The sequence below is a fragment of the Cynoglossus semilaevis genome, chromosome 7 (assembly GCF_000523025.1).
Source record: "Cynoglossus semilaevis isolate Cse_v1.0 chromosome 7, Cse_v1.0, whole genome shotgun sequence".
Lineage (NCBI taxonomy): Eukaryota > Metazoa > Chordata > Actinopteri > Pleuronectiformes > Cynoglossidae > Cynoglossus > Cynoglossus semilaevis.
The window spans coordinates 3,350,623-3,361,298 of NC_024313.1; the positions used below are offsets into that span (position 1 = coordinate 3,350,623).

A 10,676-nucleotide genomic window follows, 5' to 3' on the forward strand; every position below is an offset into this window, starting at 1 on the left:
GGGGGACAGGGGGGGTGGATGGAAGGGTGGTGGCAGTGTTTGATGGCTCATAAAATCTGGAATAATTGAACAGAGGCTCCACTGTAAACCCGTGGCCTTGTGCAGTACAACAGGCTTCTCCGTTTTTTTTGACAAATGGCTCCGTATTGATCATTTATTACAGGTGCAGGAACTCATTTATTCTCAGATCCCATTTCACTGAACAGCGGGTGTGTGTCACTGTAGCGAAAGCAGGAGGAGGAGGAAGGAGGAGGGGGGGGCAGGCTGTTCGCTCTCTTTTTTTTTTAGCCACTTGCAACACCTTTAAATCTTGTGTCTGATTACGGTGTTGTGTGTGTGTGTGTGTGTGAGTAACCAACTCTGCCCGAGGGGGAACAGGAAGGCAGTTGTCTTAGTTTACTCTCTGTGTTTACCTCAGCCGGTTTTGATGGCAGTGTTGCGTATAAGCCTCTACAGTGGATTCTCAGGCGTCCACTGTAGAGGCTTATATGCAACACTGCCATCAACAACCTATTCTTGTCATAGAAAATGACATTTTAATAGCCGTCCACTGTAGTGACCGTCATGCATGAAATGTTTACCACTGCTGCTGCTCTTAAATGTCGCCATTTTTCCAACCAAAATATCTTGTGCATTTTTTTTTTAATTTCCACTCCGGACCTCGGGGGAATGCGTTCGACCCTGTCCCCGCAGTGGTCCGTCCCCTCCTTTGATAGAGCAGACGTGATAAAAGCCCTCTTTATGTCTGTTAAACCGGATGTGGAGAGAGAGCCATTATGAATATTTATAAGAAACTTCTCTAAATATCCACTGCATAATTGGACGTCGGTCGATGAATAATATGTTTTGTGACTCTTGTTTCTCTCGCTCCCTCTTTGGTGGAGGAGGAAAAAGTGAGTGAGAGGGAAACGTGTGTGCATGTTTTTATGTCAATACAGAAAGGAGTAAAAGTAAATAAAGGCTTGTTTTTCTTTTTACCCCTACAACTATTAATATGTCCTATCTTACTCCTAAAACTATTAATATGTCCGTTTTTTTTTTTGGTTGTTGTTGTTTTCAAACAGGTCCCAGGATCCAAATGTCAACCCCCCTGGACTCTGCCCTGGTCGTGGACCAGCAGTGTGTGACGGACAGGCCAGTGGAGCCTGTGGTGGCTCTCTACTGTGTGGCTTCAAATTGGTCCTGCCTGAGCTCTGCATGGATCAACCAGTGAAGTGTCCCGCTATGGTCTGATGTCTTAGCATGGATGGAGTCCGTCAGAGGACCGGCCGCCGCTAATGAGACCATCACTGTTGACCTGAGGAGTGGAATTTGCAGGATTACTCTTACGACTACTTTCCCAGCAAACTGCTTCGTTATTTGACTCTTCAAGTTGGACTTTTTTTTTTGAGCCTAGGTCTCGGTGGATATTTATATCATCGCCTTCTGGGTTCATTACTTTTTTTGCCCTCAGCCAGTTTATTTTATTATTGCTTTCTATTTTTTTTTTTTTTTTTTTCTCTTCACATCTTGCTTTTCCACTATGGAGTTTTTGGCCGGACCCTGGAATAAAGATTGGGCTTCTTTTTTGCAGTTTTGGTTGACTGTCATCCTAAGCCTCCAAATGCAATTCAGCTCGAGTGCATCCTGCCCGACAGAGTGTCGTTGTGACAAAACGTTTGTGTACTGCAATGAACGCAGCTTGACATCAGTGCCTCTGGGGGTAGAGGAGGGCTACAAGGTCCTCTATCTGCACAACAACCAGATCAACAGTGCCGGCTTCCCCATAGAACTTCATCATGTAGCCTCCGTGGAGACTGTGTATTTATATGGCAACCAGCTCGACGAGTTCCCAATCAATCTACCCAAAAACACCCGGGTCTTACATCTTCAGGAGAACAATATCCAAACAATCTCAAGGGCCGCCCTGGCCCAGCTGGCTAAGTTAGAGGAGCTGCACCTTGACGATAACTCCATTTCGACTGTAGGGGTGGAAGAAGGGGCCTTCAGGGAGGCGGTGAGCCTCAAACTTCTTTTTCTTACTAAGAACCACTTGAGCAGCGTTCCGATCGGTCTCCCGGAGGACCTGAAAGAGCTGCGGTTGGACGAGAACCGCATTGCCATTATCGCAGAAGAGGCCTTCCAGAATGTGACTCGCCTGCAGCGCCTCCTGTTGGATGGGAACCTCTTGACAGACGAGGGCATAGCACCGGGGACTTTTCAGGATCTGGCCAACCTCCGCGAGTTGGCCCTGGCCCGCAACTCGCTCACCTTCCCACCGCCCCTCTTACCCAGCCAGTCCTTGGCCAAACTCAGCCTGCAAGAGAACCAGATTGACCAGATACCTGTGGCGGCCTTCGCTGACCTCAACAGGCTCGAAAAACTGGATATATCCAGCAACCAGCTTCAGACGCTAACCCAGGGCGTGTTTGATAGCCTGTCGAGCTTGCGGCATCTAATGGTGCGCAATAACCCCTGGCGGTGTGACTGTGCGGTGAAATGGGTGGTGGTCTGGCTCAAATCTTTGTCCTCCGAAACCAACGCCCGGGGCTTTGTGTGCCAGAGTCCGGAGAAGGTGCGCGGCATGGCAATCAGAGAGCTGACGTTGGATATAATCGAATGTCCGGTTGACGTCGATCAACCACCTTGGCCAACCTTGCGCTCGACGCCCCCTCCGCCCACCACCACCACCACCTCCGCTTCCCCTATCACCACCAAAATCTCCAACGCCATCACTACGCCCACCCCTTACCTCCCCGACACGCCCTCTCCTCCCTTACCCCCCATCAATAATAATCCCCCCGGGCCTCTGCCTCCGTATCAGGACCCCCTTCAGATCTCCTTCAGCTTTGTCAACGCAACCAACATTGACGTGAGCTGGGATTCCTATTTCACTGTCACGGCCTACAAGGTGACCTGGGTCAAAAGGGGCCAAACCCAAATAAACGAAGGAATGCGGGAGCGCACGGTGAGCGGGGGGAGGAGGCACGTTAGCCTCACTAACCTGGAGCCCAGGTCCGTGTATCGGATCTGCGTACACGTGCTGGACACCCTAAACTCCTACAGGCCCGGAGAGGATACTATATGCTCCGAGGTCAAGACCAAGGCGGCTTCATCGACAAAGACTCCTGGCAGAGACCAAGATCCTCAGGAGAGCATCAACTCCACTCTGCTAATGGCCGGGATCATAGGTGGAGCAGTGCTTATCATCCTGGTAACACTGCTCAGTCTGTTCTGCTGGCATATGCACAGGAAGAGCCGGTCGTCTTCCAGCAAGTGGAAATACAACCGAGGCAGGAGAAAAGACGACTACTGTGAGGCTGGAACCAAGAAGGATAATTCTATTCTTGAGATGACTGAGACCAGTTTTCAGATAGTGGCACTGAACAATGAGCAGCTTCTCAAGGGAGATTTCCGTATCCAGCCCATCTACACACCCAACGGGGGCATTGGATTTAGAGATTGTCACCTCAGTAACAACAGTATAGCCTACTGTAAGAGCAGCAACGTTCCCAGTACGGAATTCTGCCAAACGTGATGCCGTAGCAAACATTCATCAGCCACATTCACACACACACACACACACGTAAAACGTACAACACACTGTCTGTGTAGACAACAACAACAACAACAACAACAACAAAAAAAAACCAACATAAAAAAGTTAGTGAATTATACCTGTACTATATATATATATATATTTCCAAGTTCTGTCTAAAATGTAATTTATACTGTGGATTATAATGTGGGATTATCTGCTATCTTTTTTATCCTTAGACGAAAGGTAAAAGTGTTTCTTTTTTTTTTTTTTTTCTTTTCTTTTTTTTATACTCAGCAGGGTTTTCAAAAGTTGTTTTAAACGGTCAGTACTGTACACGAACGTGGATTTGTACAATCACGGCACCCTGGGTGTAGCTCCTGACAGACGCTGTCAGCCTCGGATACGTCACGGAGCTCAGAGGGCTGGGATCCTTTGCTAACCACAGAAGCAAAATATGGCCTTTTTTTGCGCTTTGGCAAACTGAAAACACACACACACACACACACTCACTCACCAGTACAACAGAACAGTAGTAAAGACAACACAGCACAGGGGGGGAAATCCAAACATGGCTGATTAGAGTGCTGTGGAAATAAAGCACTAGTTCATAGGTGGCACGTTGTAAAAAAAAAAAAAAAAAAAGAGAGAGAGAGAGAGAGAATTGAAGTGCACTTAAGTTTATAAATGGAGGCAGAGCAGGAAATGAGTGGTGCTGCTGATCATGTTAGAAAACTGTGCCTGCTTGTGCCAGGGAGAATGTGTTAGTGCCGTTAAAAAAAAAAAAAAAAAAAAGTCTGGACGTGGATTTCCCAAAAGGAACTTCTCTCCCTCTGAAGGCATCTTTGTTCTTGTACTTTACAGCAGAACAAAGGTGGGCTTAGTCAAAGGACACTGCAAATGGAGGCATATTTCATTTTTTTTTTTTTAGCACATTTCTTCCTTCCGCTGTGAAGACGAGTGATTTTTGAACACGAGCTCAAAGAGCGACACGTTGTTTGCTGTCTCTAATTGGGTGCACCGACGTTTGCTAACCACTGTTTTGGTTCTGATTTCTGATTTTTTTTTTTGCCCCCTGTCTGCCACCAGGGGGCGTGGAGGGCAAGACAGACAAGATGACTTCACCCCTCGTGATTCCCCTTGAGTCCATTACCCAGACGACATTAGACGTGGTCACACTAATGTTTGGGACATTACTGCTCATCAAGCTTCCTAATGATGTGGAATCATTTAAAACTAACAATCTTCTCTGTTTACTGGCTGCGTAATACAGATTTATATCACTGTTGAGCATCACGGGGTGGGGGCACGCGGGGGGCGTGCATTTTCATTATTGTTTATGTGTGTGAGATGGCTTTTAGGGAGAAGGAAAACACACGATGCTTATTAAACACCCACTCATTTTAGCTTTGTCTCAGCATTCATTCGGCAGTTTTTTTTTTTTTTTTTTTTTTGATGATGAATTGGAAAATTAACAATGAGAACGCACTCCGCCCGGGACGCCCCGCCGTGCACAGTCATGACCGAGAAGCGTCTCGTTATTAATCTTTTTTTTTTCCGTCGACTTAATGCTAAGGAACAGAACACCTGAACGTCGGAAAAAAAAAATCTTTGTTCGATTCCCCCCGCTGCTCTTTCTGGGACCGTCTGCCTCTGACCGTCTCGGCTCCCCTTGATCCCTGCGTGGGCTCAATTAAAACAGTTTCCCCGTTCTTGGGTTCATGGTCTGCGGTAGCAGCTCTTTGCAAGTTGAGGTTGCCCTTGAGAGGTCTTCATTATACACTTCTTAGGAAGACTTTATTTGATTTGACAACATTTTTTTTTTTTTTTTCCCAAAAGGGCCAATTTGAAAGGATTCCCACCGCTGACCTCTTCGCTAACGCAGTCGACCCCACCCTGTCTCTCATAATCTTCGACCAAAAAAGGGAGAAAAATATGCAGGCTTTTTTTTTTCTTTTTTTTTTCCTTTTCACTTGGCGGCACAACGCTCCTGCTGGGAGACTCAGAGTGTGTGTTAACTCTTTGTGAGAAGAGTGGATGGTAGAGAATGACACAAACGAGGCCAAAATATGCCGAGTAAGGGCTTTTTAGACGACCGGTAAGTTGATGTGACGCGCACGTCCCTTACATTTATATCTGCGACGAAACCTGTCGATATTTGAAACCTTTTTTAAAACACAGTGAATAAATGAAATGTGTTTTTTTTGCAAACCATTGCAAATGGTTTCAGTTGAGTCCTTTTTGTGCCAAGGTACAGAGTACTGAATACCTCAGTCATGTGGTTTTATGCTAACATTGGGACGACTTGTTCTTTTCTCGCCTTGAAACCAGATTGTGTCAGCTTCATACGTTTGTGTTCGATCGAGGTGTGTTCGCACGTGAGCTGAGAAATGTTGTTGGACGGACGTCTCCGTTTCAGACACAGTTACAGATGTGCTTCAGTTGCTTTTGGCCAAAAAAAAAAAAAAACCCAAAAATTTGGTGATTTTTCTCCTTGTTCTCTTAATTGCATTTTTATTGATTCGCTGAATCAGAACTCTTGCTTGGATCACTAATAACTGGTTTGGCTCGAACATGTGTTTTTTCTTTCTTTCTTTCTTTCGTTGTTGAGCGACCAGGTTGTTTTTGTAACCGAGATTCTTCTGTGGTTATCAAAGCATCCCCATTTTTGATTTCTTGATTCAAACGAAAACAGATCTTATCCAGACGTCAGCACACACCCAGTACCCAGAACCACCAGGCTGCAGCTGACCTTACACTTTGATCGCTCCTGCTCTATAATCATCATTAGCCCCCCCCGCCATGTCCTGACAGTCCACCAGCTGACCACGACCCCACAAAGAAAACATATTTATATAAGATATTGATTGATTGCTTTCATCGATGATTTTTTATTTTATTTTTTTTTTATTTTTGTTGTTGTTGAAGATAAAAAAAAGCTTAATATCAGAACAACACAACACAAAGTATATCCCCATTCTTCTGGGAATGTGTAACGGGAGATATTTGCCTTACTTTTTACGCGGGGCTGAATGATTTGCTAGAGCATGTTTGATGACGATGATGATGAGTTGTGGGAGGAGAGAATTACGAGAGACGAAAAAAGAAAAAATCAAAGACACAACGGCAGCACAGAAAGCACATTTCCTCGAACAGATTGCAGTTCCCGAGGCCACGATAACAGTATTAACAGGGAGAGAGAGAGAGAGAACAACACCAGGCGTGACGTGCGGTAGCTAACGAGAGACTGTCGGTCCGTGGTGCCGGTCCCAGAGCGGCGCCCGGATAATGATTCAACCACGACTGGGAAGGTGCTTCGGCGGTTCCTCGGTACGAGCATTACTCTTAATCTCCGAGCTGCTTGATGAAAGAAAGCAGCTGCCGTGCCATGACCAATGGAATTAAATGAAATGTATTAGAGTCTGCTGGCTTCAGTTTATTACCATTTCAGGGTGCCGAGAAGTAATTTCCCTTAAAGCTCATTGATTCACATTGGAATAATTACGTTTAATCACCGAGAGGTTGGTCGGCACAGACCAGACACTTACGAGAACACAACTAGAGTCATCGTCTCTCAAAAAAAACAAAAAAACCTTCACTGCAAATACCTGTTAGAGAGTGACATTCATTCAAGGATTTTTGCATGGACTGTATTTAGCTTCGTAGCCTTTCATTATGTCATACTAGGTTCTGGACTATAATTTTTTTTTTTTTTAAACCAATCACCCAGTGGTGGTTGACATTCAGTACAGCAGTGTTCTCTCCTGGTTTTTAGAGAACCCAGGCTGGGGATTGACAGTGCATGTCAGAGACGTTGGCGTCCTCTCGTCGAGGTGATCACAGTGTTATCGTTAGCCATCCACACACCGCGAGACATTCTCTTAGGAACCAAAGTTTAAAAAACGTTTTTTTTTTTGTTTTTTTTTGTTCTCATGACAAGATATCGATGTTGTTCCATGTATGTGCCTTGAGGTTGAACTTACAATGTAAAGTCCTTGAAACCTTTAAATGTTTTTGCACAAACTGTAAATACTTAAGTGAAGCTTTTTGAAAATAAAAGAGCCATTGGATTTACGTGCGCACTCATTTTTTTTTTTTTTTAAATTTGACAAACATCCTGTTGATGCCGAAATGAAAGCTTATACTCTTGTTTATTTGGCTGCGTTTTATAGCATTATATTTTATGCTGCTGCAGGAGTGAGACACTGGTTATTCTGGGTCACAGTTTTTTTTTGGGAGGAGGGGGGCGCTGCACCGCACCATTCCAAATGATCCTCTTATTTATACACAGGAACTCTTTGCGTGGCCACCGCAGCTTAGCCTTTAGCTGGGAAAATCCGAAATTCCCTTTCATTCCGTATGGAAGGCCCAACTGGATCGTTTCTTTAAATCCCTGTGTTCCGCCAACGTCCAACTTTTTTTTTTTTTACTTCCCCGCGACCACATCCCGATGTTGCTCTTGCAACTTCCAGCCGTCTCCAGAAACCCACAGTAGCCCGGTCTTAATTCACTATGACAATTAACCGCACGGCTGAAACACTCCGGGGAGAGACGCTCTCTTCTTTTTTAAGCGTGTAGTTCTCCCAAGAATCCACAAATGTCAAAATGTGATTTGTTGTTGCACAATCGCTGGCTTTTTTAGATAGAGGCCAATTGGGTGAGGTGAAGTGTTATTGGCTCTACTCCCACAGTTGTGTAACCAGCACGGAGAAAAGAAAGAAACGTGGAATATCACCCCAAATACATCTATCAGAAAGAAAAAAAATTTTTTTTTTTTTTTTACTGCCCAGTGTTTTACCAAAATCTATTGTACCACTAAGAGCGGCAAATGGTTTACAAAGCCAATAAAGAAGCTGGTGCTGGGTTTAAATTCTTGGAAGAAATGTGATGAATCGTGGGCTTTTGTTTTGCACGTGTTAGGATGTTTATTTTATCTCTGAATTTTTTTTTTTTTGTCATGTCTAAGAGTGAAATCCAACCCCTTTTTCAAACGTGTCATTTTCACTACCAACCTAATCTGTACATTTACTGCGTACAAGGTTTAGTTTTATTCTCTGTACGCTTACTTTTTTTTTTTGGCATGAAAAAAGTAATTTGTTTCCATGTCTGATTGCCACTTACACTTTTCATCCCTGTGAGCAATAATTTACTGCAGAACTAGTTTGATGTCTGCTGTGATTTTATCAGAAAATAAACATTGGGATACGGCGTGGTAATTTCAAGCCTTTTGATAAGTGGGGGGAAAAACTTTACAGAGTCATACAAATGTTCATTATTGTTTGTGACTTAAATTGGAGGTACCTTTGTGACTTGCAGGCTCGTGTGTTGGGTTTAGCGAGGCTTACTTTTAGGCGAACAACTGCAAAAAAATCCTTATCACTGTTTGTATCCCATAATATCACCTCTGTTTTATACAGTCCTATCAGGAGGTTCATTTTATTTAGAAATAAACACCTGAGTGTTTTTGTTTTTTTTTTTTTTCATTTGAAAATGGCATAAAAATAGTAACGTTATACGAGTGTAATAAACCTAGGGAGCAGGGCATTACAAGTGCACCCAGAACAACCCGTTGCCAGGTTGGTAAGGACTAAGCAATGAGTGAAACAGATGATTTCTATTAAATATATATGTACATATATATGTATATATATATGTACATATATATTTCATTTTTTAAAACAATTCCTACTGTTTAATTTCCTATGAGACGTTTTTCCCAAAGTAGGCTTTTTTTTTTGCAATATATATATTTCTGTGGATTACATATATTTGTATATGTTAATTTAAACAACGTTTACCGTTGTTTGTAGCTCAGTTTTGTCATGAGATTCAACGCCAAAAATCACTAAAAAAAATCACTTAAAATAAACGTGAATTCCGATGTTGAAATGCCAATGTTTGGATTCCATTCTCACAGTCTCCTTAGCTCGCCACCTCCGTAAAGTTTCACTTTAGAGATTCGTTTTGGAACCTCTTTAAATCAGTCTAAAAACTTGAGGTGAAGTCATTAGAGATTCAATTTAAAGCCTTCTTATTTCGGGGGGAGCGGTGGGGGCGGTGGGTATTGGATGTATCGACAGCGGCTCAACTCTGCATTGAGCCGAGCGCCGCTCCGTTGTTATTCCCATCTTTCATTGCCCTCCGTAGCCTTTAATTAAAGACTGAATGCAGGTGAGGCCTCTGCTTCTCTCGCACTATGTCAGGCTAATGGGTCCGAGGACGGGTCGCTGGAATCCTGCCCAAACGCTGCCAAGTGTGAATGCCATAAACGCTAAGTAAAAACAGACTAAATCAATGAAGAGGCTTGATTATATGAAAATGTAATTAATTGAATCTGGCCGAGGCAGACAGCCTGTCCTTGCTTTTACCTGGGGCGGTAAGACGAAGATGTTTATTCACTCCTCCAACCCTGCTGCTGGTCCGAAGATGGATTCTGTTGTTATTTATCGGGTTTCATCATGAGAACCAGACTCAAAAAGAGAGCTTTTTATAGCTGGAGAATGGTCTTTTTTCAGCGACTAAGATGGCAGTCTTCCGTAATGACCTACTTGGATCTTGCCAGACGAGTCTTTCACAACTGTCGGCTGTTTGCTTTCCAAACAACAGAACATCAGCCTTTTTTTTTCTTTAAAATGCACACAGAAGATTGAGCCTTTTTTTCTTTAAAATGCACACAGAAGAAGAAGAAGAAGAAGAAGAAGAGTGTTTATATCACTTTTACAACGTTTGAAGTGTGACTTGCCGACCGTACAGTCTCCTAATTGGTTTACGAGATGAGTTTTACACCGACAACTGCCGTCTGACTGCCTGCGATGCTCCGAGGCCCAGGAGGTTCATATAGGTGTCAGCACCATGAAGGCTTCATCCACTCTGATGCAACCCACAAACGTAGCCCTGCAACGCTGAGGGCCACTGGGACGACCGCAACGCTGTGTTAGCGATGCTGCGCGTCACAGGCTTCAGTGCAACTGTCCGTCAGAGTGATGTCAGCAGTGGTACTGCAGTGTGTACTGTACTGTAAGTACTGTATGACTGTATGTGATTTTCAGCAGTGATCCAATCGGTACAGGGGACACCGTGTATGTGTTTATATACACATATATATATATACATATATGTATATGTGTGTGTGTTTATATATAGACATATATACATATAT

The 10,676-nt window shown here is 43.8% G+C and overlaps 1 protein-coding gene across 3 annotated transcripts in view; it reads left to right on the forward strand.

Annotated features, from left to right (window-relative positions):
• Window positions 1-7,591, forward strand: part of flrt2 (fibronectin leucine rich transmembrane protein 2) — a 51,508-nt gene extending 43,917 nt beyond the window's left edge. For all 3 annotated transcript variants that reach the window (XM_017033777.2, XM_025056849.1, XM_008312791.3), the window contains exon 2: window positions 1,065-7,591. In XM_017033777.2, coding sequence (XP_016889266.1) covers window positions 1,523-3,517 — 1,995 coding nt within the window. In that variant the 5' untranslated portion in view covers window positions 1,065-1,522 and the 3' untranslated portion in view covers window positions 3,518-7,591. The remainder of the gene's footprint in view (window positions 1-1,064) is intronic.
• Window positions 7,592-10,676: the final 3,085 nt, after the last annotated feature.